This window comes from Eulemur rufifrons, chromosome 7 (assembly GCF_041146395.1).
Source record: "Eulemur rufifrons isolate Redbay chromosome 7, OSU_ERuf_1, whole genome shotgun sequence".
Lineage (NCBI taxonomy): Eukaryota > Metazoa > Chordata > Mammalia > Primates > Lemuridae > Eulemur > Eulemur rufifrons.
This window is the reverse complement of record NC_090989.1, coordinates 266,631,991-266,650,719: the sequence shown is the minus strand read 5'-3', so window position 1 is coordinate 266,650,719 and position 18,729 is coordinate 266,631,991. Positions and strand designations below refer to the sequence as shown.

The 18,729-nt window shown below is 36.5% G+C and overlaps 1 protein-coding gene across 1 annotated transcript in view; it reads right to left on the bottom strand.

Annotated features, from left to right (window-relative positions):
• Positions 1-10,109: 10,109 nt before the first annotated feature.
• Positions 10,110-18,729, bottom strand: part of KIAA1958 (KIAA1958 ortholog) — a 132,999-nt gene continuing 124,379 nt past the window's right edge. Inside the window, exon 5 of the mRNA XM_069474561.1 lies at positions 10,110-11,204. Within this exon, the coding sequence (XP_069330662.1) occupies positions 10,398-11,204 (807 nt within the window). The 3' untranslated portion in view covers positions 10,110-10,397. The remainder of the gene's footprint in view (positions 11,205-18,729) is intronic.

Here is an 18,729-nt window from a genome sequence, read left to right as displayed (position 1 = left end):
CTGTATGTAAAATGTTGCATGCATATGTGTATTTTGCTGAGAAAAATGGTCCAGAGCTTTCATAAAATTTTTAAACTGGTCCAGGAGTCTAAAGTTTAAAAAAATCACTGCTGGAAAAGAACAATGAGTATAGAGTCAACTTGTCTGAGGGTCAATTGCTTTCAGTGACACATCTCATCTTTTCACCATTTCCACAATTAGATTCTATCAGAAATATTTTTCAGACACTGTTTCTTAGAAATGATTTTATCTGTTGTATATTCACAGCAATAAATTTCTACTTTAAAAGTTCTGAGGATTAAATGTAGTCTCCAAAAGCCAAAATAATAAAGACCAGAAAAACATTAATTAGAGGCGCATACACAATGGTTGACATATGATCACCATGTAAGCTTTCCAAATGGGGCCTCGGCCTGCCCAGTGAAGCAAACCCAAGTCAGGAGACCAGAAGGAGTCATCGGAACAGCTATTTCACCCAGAGCACTGGCTCAGAAGCATAGAATCTAGGTACCAAACTGCTCATAATGTCCTAACTTTACAAGATACAAAGAAAAACATGACTTCCAGGAAATGTGATACTAAAGTAAAAGATACTCAGAAACCATACATACTGCTGAGTTAAAATAACCAATTATTTTAAGAAAACAGACAAAATATACATTAATTTTTTTTTTTATTTTTCAAAAATCTGGGTTAAACAGTCAAGTTGCATATACATAAATGAAACCAAATAACAAATAACAAGTTTAAAAAAAAAACAACCCAGAACCTTGCAGATTGTTAACAGACTCTACTAGACTATCAACTAGAAGGCTGGATTAGATGAACAAGAAAACCCCTTCCAATGCTGACACTCCATGACAGAAAATAAAAGGGACACCCGCTTCCCACTCACGTGGTCCCACAGGCTGGTGGGTGCACCTGTGCACAGGTGCAGCCACCTGGGGGAAGGAAGAAAAAGTTGGAAATGGTATAATAAAATCATTCAAGTTACTGACCATTTCCTACACCATTCAAGATGATGTTTCCAGTGTTAAGAAATTATGGGTATCCTCCTCTATGTTAAAGAAAAAACAGAACAGTGAAAACATTAGGACACAGTTTTGTTGCTATTATTTGGAAAATACAGCCACATAGAAAATATTACATTTTTAAATAAAAACATTGCATTTCTTATCTAAGTGGTTAAATGGAATAGACTTTTGTCAGTCACAGCTAAGCAAGAGGACCCTGGGAAAGGCTATACTTGGAATCTACCCAGAAGAGGTTCTCTCCACCTTTTGGGGAAGAAGTTTTGCTGTGTTTCAGAATGAAAAACTAAGCAAACGCAAAGCAATCCATGAGCTATTCTATTGCTAAATTTGAAGCAAACATGCTTGTGTTGTTGAAAATTTAGAGTTTAAATGGACAAGACAACTTGGGGCACAGATAAAAGTTTTATATTGTCAGGGAGGAACTGAGCATGGAAGCCAACGATACCCTACATCCCTGTGAGTTTTCAAGTCCTTCAGTGCAAGCAAAACCCGCTTCAGTTCTAATGCTGACATTGTAGACTCCAGAAGTAATTAATTATTTTTCTTTTACTGCTTTTATTCCCTTAATATCTCAACTTAAACAGAGTTCCATGAAACTTCAAGTATAGCTAAGGAAAGCACCTCTCTGCCCCAGGCCACCTTCCTGTTGTTGAAATTGAACTTTTCTTGCATTTGTATTCTAAAACAAGTTTTGTTTTTCCCTGATCATTTTTTAAAACATGGACATATATTCTGTAATTTTCTAATTTTGCACATCTTTTTAGTTCTGAGTTTGAGGAGAGTGAGGAAGCACATGGGATGGAGTCAACAAGCTCTAGTCTAGGCTATCAGACCCCCAAAGGTGGGGACCCCCAGCCTTTTCTTATTGGAATCAAGAGACTCTTTCAGGATAGAGTGTTTTAAATGGTGTTGGGGAAAATCGAGAACAATTTATATTTTATTAGTAAAAGATGTATCTGAATTTCTTATTTATACTATGATTATCATGATTTCAGTAATAAAAATGAAGAAACATGATGCTGTGGTGTGGCAATTATTTTTAGATACATCTTCTTGTATTAATTTAGCCCATTCACGTGAGGACTTTGGGTACTGTTAGATATGTGGCCTCTAGTCCACATTATCTGTTTAAAAGCATACACTCCCTTCTTTTAGTGGACAATGACCTGATATTTAATACCCCAGAGTCTCTTGAAATTGATACTAAGCAAACATCGTTTTATTTAAGCCAAGCTTTGTAGGTTGCAGTACATCTTATTATCTTTAAAAGAATATTACATAGCTGGTATATTTCCTAGATGCCTGTCATAACTAAAAATATTCTATATCTTAATAACATATAAAATGTGTATAAAATTCCAAAGTCACAATTTTTCCCTTCAAAATTCCCTATTGTTTCCTGGCATTTGGTGTTATGCTATAAAGTAGAAGTCTGAAGCCAGACTGCTCCTTTGTTTCCTTATAGGCAATTTGTAACTTTTGGACTGGACATCTGAAGGATTTTTCACTCCCTAGGACTTTAACATTTTTGCCAGGAGGTGCTTAGGTACTGGTCTCTTTCCCTTTTTTTTTTTTTGGCCTAGAATGCAAATTTATATACACAGATTTTCATTCTGTCTGGGAAAGATTTCATTTTTATAGTCTGGTATTTTTTTCTCAATAGAGTCTTTCCATCAGAAAAGCAAATGCCAGTAATGTTAGCTACTGTTCTGTCTTCCAAATCCAGTCTCCTTCTCCATTATTCATTTGCTTCTTTTGAAAAAACAGGAATAAAATCTCAAGTTTGTCCTTCACATAATTGATTTGAGTTTTTGAAGCTTCAATATTATTCTTTTCTGCCTCCAGTGTGGATTCTAATCTGCTATTGTGCTTCTGGCTTTCCTTGAAAGCCTTCTTTCTATTTTCTTTTCCGCTTTGTTCTATTGCCTTTTCCTCTTAACCCACTGCCATTTAATGTAGCTCACTCATTGCTGCATAGAAGCAATTCTTCTGTTCTTTCAATTACGACAAGGAGAATCCTAAAATTTTGTTTCCTGCACTGTATCGCTTTTATTTGCAAGAGTGTCCTGGAAGCTGCTCATCTTTTTAATATGCCTTATCTTAGTTTTTTCTCTGTACTCATCCTTAAATGTAGTCCTTCCTTCCCAGACCCCGTCCACTTGAGTGTTTTGTCGAATCTCTTTTTTGTCAAATCTCAGGTCCATGGTAAGGTGATGTGCATATTTCCAAGTACAATTCCTAGTTTACCACTTTTCTATTGAAGTAGCATCCTTTTCCTTCTGATTGCCTGGTTTTCTGGATCTCTGAACCAACATCATACATGAAAAATCATGGTATTTGCATGTTCTACTACTCAGTCATTCATTGTCTGTTTCTGTCTTCATCTAAAGGGCTTTATTCTCAGAACAAACAATTCGTCTGACAGTCCCTCTCTACTTTCTGCTCACCTTTTAGCCCTAGGATTTAGTCTTGGACTGAATGGAGGAGGTGGGGTTGGAGAGAAGAGAGACTGGGATATAGAACCTTTACTCTTCACGGTGTAGCATCTGGCTAAGAGTATCAGCCAGAATTGCTCTGGCTCAGGAGCTCTGGCCCAGAGTAAAGAGACAGATATGGTTCGGGAGGAGGGCAAGTACTAAATAACTTCCAAAGTTTTAATTTCACAGGGCCTCTGTTTCATGAAGTGAAGCCAGGGTTTAAACTATATCAATTCCATCTAGATTCTAGAATTGAGATCTGGCCTTCTTCTGAGTCTTTTATGAGTGTTTTCTGGGAAGACAGGAGAAGCTCACTGAGGGTTTCTGCTAGCCAGATGTCTACTTTGCTAGATGCCATTCTACAATTACTTTTTAAAAATCCAAATCTTCCCAGCTATGAGATGAAGGAAGGAGTTGTAGACTAATTTTCTAGTCCTGAATTCTACTACGTATTGTTTGGCTGACCTTGGATGGGCCCTTTATTACCCCTGGGCTTTAATTTATTTACTGGTAAAATGAGGGACTACGACTAGATGATCTCAGAGTTACCTGTAACCTATTGCTTTTTAAGTCTCAAAAAAGAAAAATAAACATGCCCTGATAGAGGAAAGAACAGAAAACAAATGATTAAGTATATTTTGCTATGAAAGTGCCTTAGCCCATCAGTCCACAGCCTTTTTGGCACCAGGGACAGGTGTCATGGAAGACAATTTTTCCATGGGAAGGCGGGGGAGGTGGAGCTCAGGCGGTGATGCGAATGATGGGGAGCAGCTGTAAATGCAGATGAAGTTTTGCTTGCCCGACACTCACCTCCTGCTGTGCAGCCCAGTTCCTAAGCTTCATGGAAGACAATTTTTCCACAGACCATTGGAAGTGGGGGTGCAGGGGTGGGGTGAGGTGAAGCTCAGGTGGTGATGCTTGGCCCGGTTCCTAACAGGCCACGAACTGGTACCAGGCCAAGGCCCAGGGGTTGGGAACCACAGCTTTAGCTTAAAGATTGTAAAAATCCTCTGACAACAAAATTAAAAATCAAATGTAAAAAACCTGATCATATAATTGTGGCATAGGTTGGGAACTCCTTTACATTTTAAGCAGTGATTCCAATGTCAAAACAGGTGCAGTTTATAAACCAACTGATTTCTATTAGAATATATTGGCATGACCATCTGCCCTTTAAGGTAGATAACTGGTAATATAAATTACTCATTGGACAGAAGGTTCTCAGTAGGCAGAAAATATTATATTTATTTGTAGAAAAACATCAGGGTTTCCAGGAACTATTAAATTATGCCAAATGACCAATCAATTAGTAAGAGAGAACATATAAGGTATGACACAGTATAGCTCAAGAATAGAATATTTCCCCCCAAAATAGAAACTGTGTTTAATTTTTAAAAAGTTAAATGGTTTAGGCTGGGAGGGGTGGTTCACACCTATAATCCTAGTACTCTGGGAGGCTGAGGCGGAGAGATTGCTTGAAGCCATGGACCCCATCTCTACAAAAATAGAAAAATTAGCTGGGCATGGTGGCGTGTGGCTGTAGTCACAACTACTTAGGAGGCTGAGGCAGGAGGAGAGCTTGGGCCCAGGAGTTCGAGATTGCAGTGAGCTGTAATGAGGCCACTGAACTCCAGCCTGGGCCACAGAGATTCTGTCTCCAAAAAAAAAAGTTAAATGGACCTCCGAGGCAGTTTTGAGTTTTGTCTAAAGGACTGGATACTGGATTTTGAATCAGAAGACCTGTGTTCAAACTTAAGTACTCCAACTAACTAGCTCTGTGAGACACTGGAAAATTTAATTAACTTCTTGGAGCCTGGTTTCTCAATACGTAAAATGGGAATAATTAGACCCTTGCAGAGCTGTTGTGAAAATTAAATGAGAATGTGAGGCAGCATTGAGAAAGCACTTAACACTGTGTCAGTCAAATCTGAACCTTCTAGAAACTTTAATTTGAACAAATCAGTAGATGTAACAATAACCACAGTTAAATGCAAATTAATCCAATCAATTATATTGACCATAATGTATTTAGGAGCCCATTCCCATCTCAAGGCAGGGGGAGATCTATCTAATCACTATTAACAGTAATAGAACTAATATGTATCTCCATATTATCCAGTGATATTGTTTTTGGTCTTAATAAGTATTTCCTGATATAATGAATTTCCATATGAGCTGCCTTAGATAAATAACTAAGCACTTTAATTGAGCGTAACAATCTGATTCTGATCAACAACTAAACAGGGAAATCTCTGGATTTCTTGGACTGTAAGGAACTAGAAGTACTCAAAATCATAAAAATAATGGGTAAACTTTGTCTGAAGGATGGGTGGCTTCCATCAGAGGAGTTTTGGGAAATCCTGTGATGTGAGAATACACACGTCAGAAGTAGGAATTTCCAGAGATGTTAGTTTAATTATCATCCCCCACAGCCTCCTCTTCTCTGGGAAAGGGAGCGCAGCTGTGGGTCACAGCCAATCCCTCCCCATCCTGTTTTCCTCCCCAGTTCTGTTTTAATTAAGGTGATTCATTTACTTGGGAAAGTGTAACAAAGATCTTTCCTTAAGAACATCGCTAAACAATGGAATGCTTTTCTTTTAACACAGACCATTAAACATTCACCCCAAAGGCAAAAGCATTTTAAATATGTATACAGATTAGAAACTTCGAATGAATTCTTCTGTTCAGAGCTCACTCTTAACAGTTGCTAACTGTGTGTATGGGTCTCAGACTTATATCGTGCAGAGAAAATGAGGTAACTCTTCTTGGAGGTCTTCGTTGTTTGCATTCATTGATGCTTAAAGGTAATTAACTGGTTACTAGCTCAAAATTTTTTAGTAATTCACATCTCATAAAAGCAACAAAGTGATGCATGTTTGACAAGGATAATATTTAAACATTCTTTTTATTTTAAGTAGTAACAGCGTGGCTAGAGTTAACCTAAGCTGAGAAAAATCATCAACATTCTGCTGCCTAGAGATAGCAAAATAATTTCAGAAGTTGTGGAACTTGAAAATTCAAGAATGGTATCTTGTCTTGGGAAAACTAAAATCAATACGAATTTTCTCTGTTAAAAAAAAGAAAGAAAAATCTTATTCCTAAAGAAGGCATCCGTATGTTGTGAGAAGCATTAAATTAGGAGATTAACTATCTGATTTTCAGGAATTAGGAATTTTGCATCCTAGCTTTGCCACTTCCTAATTGTATGACCTTGAAAAACTATAGAACCGTAACATTGTTCACCTTGGAGATGATGCATTCCACTGATCCCACTTTATAGCTGAGGAAAGTGATAACAGCATTTGCCCAAGTGAGGAGTGAAGTAGCTCCTTGTCTAGGAATCTTTCCGTTACAACAGGAGGCTTCAGTTTCTGCATGAGTGTTACATTAGATTCTCCTAATGACTGTGTCTGTGAACATGCCAAGAGAATGAACACTATATAGTGCTTGATGCTTTTAATAAGGTTGACTTAAAAATCAAAGTAACAGAATTTCACATTTCTTCAAATACCATTTATCAGTCAGGGCAGACTAATGCAGCAAAAAAAATCCAAGGAAAATTGGAAAAATGTCACAAGACCAAGGAGAGTATTTTTTTTTTCACAGCTTTGGTTAGGTACTTCCATAATATTCCTTTTTGCAAACACACTAAACAATGGAAAAACTTTCTCATAAAGCCTCTTAAGGCTTTTCTGTTCTTCCTTTACTTGTTTTTGCCTATATCTGAGGTATCAGGGCTTGTGTTGGAGGTAGAATTCATGGGTGAAAATGTGTTAACTTGACCAGATTATCAGGTTTGGTTTCCTCTTCAAGTTTAACATTTTAAGGGAGATAAAATCTCCATAATGGAAGAAATAAGTGGTATAATGCAGATTAATTATTATCAAAACTAAGATAGGTAACATTTATCACATGCTGATGATGTGCCTAGTACTGTGATAAACCCTTTATATTTAATTCAATTTGACACCTATCATCTCTGCCAGAGTAAACTTCCAACAAGGAGACCTGCTGGACCCCCGGCAGTCAGTATCAGGAAAGCAGGGCTCACTTTAGAGCAGATGCAGAAGGTGCTGCGGGCAGGAGCTCACCCAAAGGACTCCATGGGCCCTTGCATAGCACCTGCAGCACCACCACCCCTGACGCACAGTCCAGAAGCAACTGGTGCCTAGGTGAAATTGAGAATTGTTGAAATTCATTCCCACTTTAGAGCACAAAAACCCAAAGGCAAGTGGAGAAAATGCTCTTAATCTCCCCTCTCTCTTCTCTTGGGATTCTCCTTGCTCCGGCTTAGGCCAAGAGCAGAAGATCATGGAGCCCCCGGCAGGTAAGGTTTAGAGCAGACTGGAAGCCAAAACAACTGCCCTAGCAGAACACCAACGAGAACTACCTACTCTGGCCCCACTTAAGATCCTCGAGGGACGGCCTTGGCCATGCACAAGGACAGGTGCTTTGCCATTTTAGCAGGTTCACCAGGCTTTAACATGTATAAATTTAAAGTGTGTGTGTGTGTGCACACATACACATATACACATATACACACATATACACAAATACATGATAGAGAAAGTACCCAGTACAATGGATGGCACGTGGCAACACTTGATGGACGTGTTTTCCTTCTTGTTCCCATTCCCAAGGAGGCATGCAATGAATGGCATTTAGGACACTGAGATACAATTCTTTCATTCTATCAGATATCACTGAAGATGTGCCCTCCTGTTCAGTTCAGAACTTTGGGGATTTATAGTATATCAAATAGCTGATAGGCAACAAATCTGAAGTGGAGATGGTTATGCAGCTGATGAAAAGCCACTATCAATAGAAAGGTTACAAACTCTGGATCGGTTATTGCTACTATTGGGAATGTTAAAATCTGAAAAGATTCCTAATGGCAATTTCTTCTTGAATCTAAAATAAAAGTGGAGGTTTTATTTAATTAGGCTGTAGGTTGTGCCCAATAGTTCTCATAGGTTATATTTCAGTTTAAGTGCAGAACGGATAAGAAAATGATCATCTGCTTTCTACAAACGAAAATATCCTTTGGGTGTTTAGCAAACTAAAGGAAACTGTATCTAATGTTTTGTCTATTTCATTTTCATCAAAACCCTAAAATCACTACAGGAAACCACAACAGAACAGTATACAATATCAAGCCATAACAATGATTGATTATTAAATATTACCTGTTACTTATATACAGATGAAGATATACCAAAATTAATCTCTACTCAGGAAAGATCAACTAGTAAACAAAATTATCAATGCACAGTAACTCAAAATGGAACAACATTACACTTTAAGGCAGCATTGGTTGAGTCTTCTCTGGTAAAGGAAGTATTACACATTTCAATGACTAATGAATGTTCTTAAAAAAATTAAGTAAAATAAATACTAAAATAATGTTTTGAAAAATAAATAGGACTGATTTTAAGACTCCTGAAAAATGAATTTGCATTGGAATTTTAATTTGGGATTAGAAAGCATACACAGGAACATAATGGCATAAAGTCGTAGCAGTTTTTCCTCAAATACAAAATAAAGATCCCTAGGAATTATTATCGGTAATTAGTACTCTTTGGGTTGCTTATTCAGTTACTGTTGCATTCAGAGTAGTTATTAGAAAATTCTGCTGATGTTTAAATAATGTGATCAGGTTGAATTTTACCTGAGTGAAATGGTTTCAAATTGCATTAATAATCTATATTATGCTCTGAATTTACAACTACATCCTTAATGCTGGGTTTGCTTACCTGGTAGGTTGTCTAAATCATCATGTCCCAAGCATTGGTGCCAATCTAAAATGATGACATCTATTGTGGCTGAAAAAGTCATGCTTTGACAAGAATATTTCAAAGCTCTTTAATGAACGTATTTTGAGATTTGTTTTCATTGCAGCTTGTTTTGTTGGATTTTCTTGGTTAAGCCTGACAATTACCTTTAGTTGTTTTAATAGATCCAGTGCTATATGCTGACAGAACTATGACATGAAAAACAGATTAAAAACACTAAAAAAATGTTCAAATTAAAAGAACTCTCTTGTAGTACTAAGAAATAAAACATAGGCACTTCTGCTTCAGGAGGTTTTCACATTTTGATCACAGATGGCTTTTCCAAGCCATTTTCTTTCAGTACTGGAAATTCTCTCACACTACAAACCATCTAGTCACTGAAAACCTTGTTCTCACAAATACCCTTCTGGTGCATTTTTTTTTTTTTTTTTCATGAAATTGTCTCCATTGACCGTCGAGATGGAGTTCCTTCCACTGCAGAGAGCTGTCGGAGCAGCCCCGTCAGGTGACTGAGTGTAGCTCTGGGCTCTTCCCTCCAGCGAGGCTGCTTGCTCCAAGTTATCCACCAGCAAAATATAAAGGAATGTCAAATGCAATTTTTCTCCTGGAGATAGCTAACACGTCTGCCTCTCTTTCTAGTTCTTAATTGTGAGTGTAATTCAACAAAGTGTATAGTCTTCATAACATTCTAAAGCTACTGGGCTACTGGGATTTTTTTTTTTAGTAACTACTTAGTTTCCTTTTTTTTTCTTTTTTTTCTTTTCTTTGTTTGTTTGTTTTTATTTTGAGAAAACCTGTGCTAAAAAGGCACTAGATAAAATGAATTTCCTCACTCTTGTATGTAACAATTATACATTGTGTTAGATTCTAAAAGTTAACAAAGGTGACACACATTTGGATAAAACATCTGAATTATTCAGACTCATCTACTTTCATTTAAAAAACAACCCCCAAGTCAAAGGACTAGCGGGCCACACTGATGGAGACCACCCTGACAGTGAAGTCCTGCTCCATCAGCCCCTCCGGCCCTGGCCACCTGGGGGAGCTCTGGGCTAAGAGCATGAGCAGGGCAGGGGGCTGCACCCAGGCTGGGCTCACTGGCAGCAGCTGTGGGAGCCAAGCCTCCTGGAGACCTGAGTAAACGAGACGAAGGTGAAGTTCTCACAGTTTTCCAGCTTGACCTTCTTGGCTAAGTTTGGGACAATTCCCCGAAGAGACCGCAGTCCCATCCTCTGCTCCTCATACCACACACTGCCCATGTCTGCAGCCTCCTTCCTGGCAGTAAGGTAGAAGGGGGACTTGGCCTCCATTTGGGTGGGTGGCCGATGGATGTACATGTACTTGTAGAGGAGGCAGTAAGGGCACTGTTTGTGTCCCCTGGAATGCTCATGGTAGATTTTCCCATGACACACTCGAGTGGAACCACTCCGGCTCTCCCGCTTGACGCTGTCTGTCCGGGCAAAGTAGGGCTGGTTTTGTGGGTCTTTGAGCAGCTCGATGTCACCATACATCAGATCTGCATGCTCCTGCAGTGTCCGCATGTTCAGGTACTGGCTGTTGTACTTGACCACAGTGGACAAGAGGGTGATAGGGCTGTCATCCCCCAGACACCCTGCCTGCCACATCTCCTCCTCATCAGAAAGGGAGAAGTAGACGATGTTGCGCGAACGGGCACCCGACATGCCTGCCTTACTCAGCACCCACAGCTTTTCCTTGAGTTTCTTGGTGGAAGAGCTGAAGGTGCTGCTGGTGATGGAAAAGCCCACACCTGCATTCTTCAGGATGCGGTCCAGGCCTCGGCGAATGGCATGGAGTGAGGTGGCCAGGAAGTCTGAGCCGTCACTCTTCTTAACGGTGACATAAAAGTTCTCGAGCAGCTCGTTCAACTTCACTGCAGGGATCTCAAATGAGACAAACACTGAGGTTACACACTGGAGGACACCTACCCAGCCAGACCCCTCCTTTCTTCTCCTGTCCTCACCTGGGGCTGTATTGTGGACATGTTGTGGCCTCTAAAGGGTTTACCCCTTAGCATGATATAGGGGAAAGAGTAGCAAATTTCAAGGTGGAAGATCTTCCACACTTGCTCCACCTGATCTCTTAAACCTCTGTGTTTCAATTTGCAAAACAGGACATAATAACCAATATCTTCTCAAAGGATTGTTGTAATGCTTAAAGTAGTGGACCATGAAAGGGTTTGCAAATAGTAATGAACATACACATATACATACACACATGTGTCTGCAAATACATACATATATATTATTATAATATTATTATTTTTGGCCTTTTGTAATTTTCACTATTGCTCAGTGGAAGACCTTTTCTTTTCTTTGCTTGCAAATCATTTGCTTCCCTTGCCTTCAATAAAATTCAAACATCCTCTCTGAAGGATTCCTGAACTAAACTTAAACTCTGAATCACTTCAGCATTAATTTCCTTGACGTATGCACACGGTTTGGTCCTGCTGTTACTAAACATAGTGCTCCAGGGAAAGACAACTAACGTCTCCACTTTGCATGGCAAGTTAATGCTCCTTGATTTGTCACTTTGAATTTATGTGAATAAGTCCTGAAATATCTCTGGCTTGATGACCCATAGGTTTTCAATGTCAATTGTTTGTTAAAAAGAATGAAACACTTAATGACTATACTGACAGAGAGAGCTCCTTATTTGGGTATGGTAGGAAGAGAAGGAAACTTGGCTAGTTAAGAAAGCTTTATTTTCAAGATGGAGCTACAAAGAGCAAACTAGACCTTGCTCATAGTCTGTTCAGGCTGAATATACATTCTAGGACAATAAGACAGTCTCAGTAAAAAAAAATTTTATTGAGTAAAAAGTGAACAGGTAACATTCATTCTTCTAACAGCCCTGAGTCAAAGAGAAAATAAAAGCTGAATTCAAGATTAAGAATTAGCAAGGGGAAAACATTACATATCAAAATGTATGAGATAATTGCAAAATATATTCCAATAACATCATGGTCCTGAAGGACTCTGTTAGAAAACTTTATTCAGAATAAGTAAACTGATTATTAAATTCAAAAAGCTAGAAAAAGTAAACCAAATTAAAAAATAATAGAATGAATCAATAAAAATGTAAATTACTAGACTAGAAAGGATATAAATTGGAGTACATAAAAATATGTAATCTTTGAAAATACAAGTAGAGTTGACAAACTTCTAGCAGGTATAACTTTAGAAAGAGAGAGAAAAGGAAGGAAAGAAGGTATGTATACATTTAAACAATATTAGGAATAAGAAAGACTATAGAAAGTGAAGAGATTAAAGAATATAAAAAAATCACATAATTTATGAGTATTAATTTAAAAATCTAGATAACCTGAATAGTTTTCCAGAAAAATATGAATTACCAAAGTTGGTTCAATAAGAGGTAAAAGATCTGAATAGCCCTAAACAAGAGAAGAGAGTGAAATAATTGTCAAAGATGTACGTTGTTCCTAAAGAGATGGCTTTATGGACTCAATTCAGCTTTTCTTTTGTATTTAAACAGTTTTAGGGCATAGGAAAAAGACATTTTTTTTAATGCAAATTTAACCAACATTACACCAAAACCAAAGTATACGAATAAAAATGTAAACTTTCCAAAATAATATAGAGGCAATTTTCATTTCATATTTCACTGTATTAAATAAAATTTGTGCACATTAATACCATGCAAAGCAAGGGCATGATTCTGATATGCACAAGTTCCAGTTCACATGGTACCTTGCAAAACAGGGAATGCCTGTATTATCAAGTAAAATTCAGGATGGCAGTATAGCAATACTGCATCAAAACAGTGGGGATTATTGTAGAACATAAAAATTATTTGATCTTATAAATATTTTAATATAATTGACATTCACACATTAAGAAGAAAAGTAATATGAACTTGATACTGAAAAAATATTTGAAAAAAATGTGATAGCCATTTCAAATTTTTAAAAATACAAATTAAATTTAGATTAGAAGAAAAACGATCCTCTTACTATGATGAAGAGTATTGTACAGGCAAGAACTATAAAAATTATACCCACAATAAAAACATTTGAATCTTTCTTATAAAGTCAGGAACATGATAAGCATACTGAATATCATTGTTATTATATATAACACTGTTCTGGAGAGCATAGCCAACCATATAAGACAAGAAAAAGAAATTTCTTTCCTATATAATAGGAAAGAAAAAGACAAAATACAATTATTTTCTGATATTCTGATTGTTGGTCTAGGAAACTCCAAGAGATTCAGCTGAAAATCTATCAGAGTAGGGTATACAACTGTATACAAAATATAAGAACAGCTTTCTTATATACCAGCAATAACCAGTTAAATAATTTCCCAGTAACCATTATACTCAAACTCAGCTGACTTTGGATTTTTATGTTGTCACTTGCAATTCCCCACTTGCAGGTCTTAACTTCTCTTTATATTAGTTGGGACTCCTTTGGTTGCAAGAGATAGACTAAACTTGAACAAGCCTAGGCAGAGAGGGATGTCAGACTTAGTGGGCTCCAAGGCCATCAGGACTCTCTCTGTTTCTCATCTCTGCTTCTCTGAGCAGACTGGCTTTTTTCATATAGCTGCAAACATAGTTACCTAGTACTCCCCAAGGTTTACATCTTAAAGCTTCAGGTTTTTAGCAAGAGTTCAACTCTCATTTTCAGTACAAAAACAATCCAAAAGAAGGATTCTGATTGGCCCACTCCTAATTTAAACAACTCACCAAAAGGTGGTCCATTCTGCTAATGTGATGGCTTCTACAATAACCATGTGGATTGTAGGAGAGGAATCAATCCTAAATAAGGGGTGCTGAGGAGAAAAACTTATTTTTTACCTTAGTGCTTTAAGTGAAAAACCAAAAAAACAAACTTCTGATAGCTTCCTGTTGCCCTTGGGATACATTCTAAATTATTTATGTTGTATGTAAGCCTTCACAATCTGCTTCTACCCTGTGGTAGACTGTTCGCAAAGACAGCTACAACAATTCCCCTCCCTGTGCATGGGCCCCTTAGCAATGTGACTTGGCTGCTTCTCCCATCAAGAAGTGGAATCTGTTTATCTACCCCTTGAAACTGGCCTGGCCACATGACTTATCATGACCAACAGAATATGGCAGAAGTAACAGTGTGTGAATTCCAAGCTTAAGACTCAAGGGGTTCTGCTTTCATATTATGGGTTCTTCCTAGTCTTAGTGGATGGTGTTGCCATGTGAGGAAGCCCAGTTAGACCTTGGCAATATGGGGACAAGTTGTCTCCCATCTAATATCTAGATGACTGTACCCATATGAGTACCTCAGGTGAGGCCAATAGAGGAAATACTCAGTTGAGCTCAGCCCAAAATGCTAACACGGCAAATCACGAGCAAATAAAATGAGTGTTGCTTTAAGTTACTAAGTTTTTGGGTAGTTACATAGCAATAGATAACTGGTACACACCCTATTTCTCTAGCCTGATCTTTTGCTCTCTTTGTACCCTATTTTCTAGCCTCATTGAACTTTTTGCCGTTCCCAGAAACCACAAGGCCCTTTCTTGCTTCTAAGTCTTTGCACATGCTACTAGTTCCTCTGCCTAGAATGCTTTCCTTCTAACCTCTATTTGGAAAATCTCAATACATTCTTTCAAAATTAGCTCAAATTCTGCTTTCTATATAAAAGCTTCTCCAGCTTCCCTAAGCAAAGTTACTCTCTTACCTGGGAATCCCATGGCACTTAGTTCACATTTTTATTATGGTCCTTTCCATATTGTACAGTCTGTTATCTATTTATATGCCTATCTCTCAAAGTGGACTGAAAGCTCCTTAAAGGCGAGAACTATAACCCATTCATGACTGGGTCTTCAACATACACCAGAAGACCAGAAATATATAACTGGCACCCAATGAATTGATAATGATGGGTTAAATCAACAAATTAACCTTGGTGTCAGGACAACCAAGCTGACTTAGGATACAGAACATTTTTCTTAATTTCCACAGAATACCACAAGTTTAAAAGTAAAATCATCATAAAAGCAATTCCTGGAGAAATATTAAGTCACAAAATTTATATTGTTTGCACACAAGAAACAGTTCATTCTGGCCTGTGTTGGCTGCCTCTTTTGGTTTGTCAGACCCAGTTTCAGTTGTTGATTACTCCTCCAAGTTACAAAGGTATTTAGTCAGTCAATAAGATGTTGCAAGAAACCATTTTTCTTCATTAACCACTCTGAATTGATTTATCCCAACATGATTCACCATGCATTAGAAACTTGGCTTCTGTGATGTAAAAAGGACCAAGAGAAGTAAGAGATTGGTTATGGGACTGATGACCCCAGGTAGGAAAGAATAAAATAAGAAAAAAACTGACTTGCTTGGCAAATTCCAAAGTTCTTGAAACACATATCAATCCTGGACACTTGGAAGAGACAGATGATAAGACAAGTAAAACCAAGAGTTGCTTTTTGGAAAATGCTTCAAACTCTTCTTTGTAATAATCTTGTCTCCATTTTTTTCCAATATTGTTTTGTAGTTTGCAATGTATAATCTGGAACTTTTTTGTTAAATTTAGTTCTAAATATTTTATTCTTTTTGATGCTATTGTAAGTAGAATTATTTTCTTAATTTTATTCTTGGGTTGCTGATTGCTACTCTAAAAACACAACTAATTTTTGTATATTGATCTTATATCCTGCAACCTTACTGAACTCATTTATTATTTCTAATCATTTTCTAGTGGATTTTCTATATACATGACCATGCCATTTGCAAAAAGAGATAGTTTACTTCTTTTCCATTCTAGAAGCCTATTTCATTTTATTGCCTAATTGCGCTGGCTTGAACCTCTAGCACATTGTCCAATAGAAATGGCAAGAACAAACATTTTTGTCTTATTCCTGATCTAAGGGGGAAAGCATTCAGTCTTTTACCACTAAGTATGATGTTAGATGTAGATTTTTCACAGATGTCTCTTACCAGGTTGAGGAAGATCCTTTCTATTTCTAGTTTGTTGAGCTTTTGTTTTTGTTTATCATGAAGGGGTGTTGAATTTTTTCAAATACTTTTTCTGTACCTATTGAGATGATTATGAGGCTTTATACTATTAATACAGCATATTATAGTAATTGATTTTTAGGTGTTAAACCAACTTTACATTTCTAAGATGAAGCCCACTTGATCATGGTGTATAATCCTTTTTATATGTACTAGATTCAATTTGCTAGTGTTTTATTGAGGACTTTTGTGTGTATATTCATAATAGGTATTGGCCTATGGCTTTCTTGTAATGTCTTTGTCTGGTTTTGGTATTAGGGTAATACTGGCCTCATAGAATGAATTGGGAAGTGTTCCTTTCTCCTCAATTTTTTTTAAGAAGACTTTGTGAAGGACTGGTATTCACCAGTGAAGCCATCTGGGCCCGAGCTTTTCTTTGTGGGTAGTTTTTGTTATTGCTGTTATGAATTCATTCTCTTTGCTTGTTACAAGTCTATCATATTTTCTATTTCTTCTTGAGTCAGTTTTGGTAGTTTGTGTCTTTCTACAAATTTGTCCATTTCATCTAAATTACCTAATTTGTTGGCATATGATTGTTCACAGAATTCCCTTATAATCCTTTTTATTTCTGTAAGATTGGTAGTAATATCCCCTCTTTCATTCCTGGTTTTAATAAGTTGAATCTTCTCTATTCTCTAAATGTTAACCTCTCTTATTAACTGCCATAACTTTGTTATTTGTGCTATATTCCAGATTGTTTCTTCAGATCTTTCTTATCATTTACTAATTATTTCTTCATTTGAGTCTAAACCTGCTTTTTAACCAAATATATTTTTTATTTCAATAGTATATTTTTTATTTCTTAAAGTTCTTTTTGTTTCATAGTTATTGATTTAGAACTTTCTTCTTTTATAATAAAAGCATTTAAAGCTAATTTTTCTCTAAATATTACTTTAAATTAATCCCACAAAATCTGGTAAATTGTGATTTAATTTTCATTCAGTTCAAGATATTTTATAACTTTCTTCATAATTTCTCCTTGGTCCATGGGTTATTTAGTAATGTGTAACTTCCAAGTATTAGGAACTTTCTAGTTAGCAATCTGTTATTAATATACATTTTAATTCTGTTGTAGACAGAGAATATACTGTGTATGATTTCAATCCTCTTAAATTAATTAAGACTGGTTTTATGACCCAGCAGTATAGTCTACTTTTGTGAATATTTCATGTGAATTTAGAAAGAATGTGTATCCTGCAGTTGTTGGTTAGAGTGTCATATATATACAAGTTAGGCTAAGTCAGGTTGATGGTGTTAAGTCCCTATCCTTGCTGATTTTCTGCCTACTTGTTCTATAAATTACCAAGGGAGAAGTGTTGATATCGCCAATTGTGGACTTGCTATTTTTCCTTTAGTTTTTTTCGTTTATTACTTCATGTACTTCTATGCCCTGTTTTTAAGTACATACACACTTAAGATCTTCATATCTTCTTGATGAATTGACCTTTTTATCATTATGAAAGTTTTCTCTTTATTCTTATTAAATTCCTTCAGTGGAAGTCTACTTTGATATTAGTAGTTACTTAAGGTTTCTTATGATTAATGTTTACATAGTATATCTTTCTCCCATCCTTTTACTTTCAATCTTTCTCAGTCTTTATATTCAAAGTCAGATGTGGACAGCACATAGTTGATTCTTGGCTTTTTTAAAAATCCAGCCTGACAATATCTCTCTTTGATTTGTAATGTTTAGACCATTTCCATTTAATGTAATCATCAAGATGGTTGGGTTTAAATCTACTATCTTGCTATTTATCTTCTATTTGTTCCACTGGTTTTTTTTGTTCCATTTTCCCTCTTCTTTTCTTGTCTTCTTTTGGATTAAATATATTTTTTACAATTCTATTTATTTCTACTTCAGGGTTATCAGCTATATCTCTGTTTTATATTTTTAGTCTTGCTTTAAGATTTGCAATATACATCTTTAACTTATCACAGTGTACCTTCAAATACTACAATATTCCACATATATTGTTGGAACCTTACAACACTACACTTTCATTCTTCTACCTATCCTTTGTGTATTGCTGCAATGCATTTTTCTCCATATATAACATATAAACCTTACAATACATTACTATTGGTTTTACTTTAAATAGTCAATTATCTTTTAGGGAAATTTAAAAATGAGAAAAAATGTCTTTTATATACCATTTCAAGTATTTCCCATTCCTTTGTGAAATCGAAGTTTCCATCTGTTGTAATTTTGCTTCTGTCTAAAGAGCAACATACATTGTTGTATAGGTCTTTTGGTGATGAATTCTCTTTGGTTTGTTTGAAAGGTTTTTATTTCACTTTCATTTTTATCTCCTCTGAGTATAAAACTCTAGGCTGAATTTTTTCCTTCAGCTCTTTAAAGATATTGTTTCATTTTCTTCTGGCTTGTATATAGTT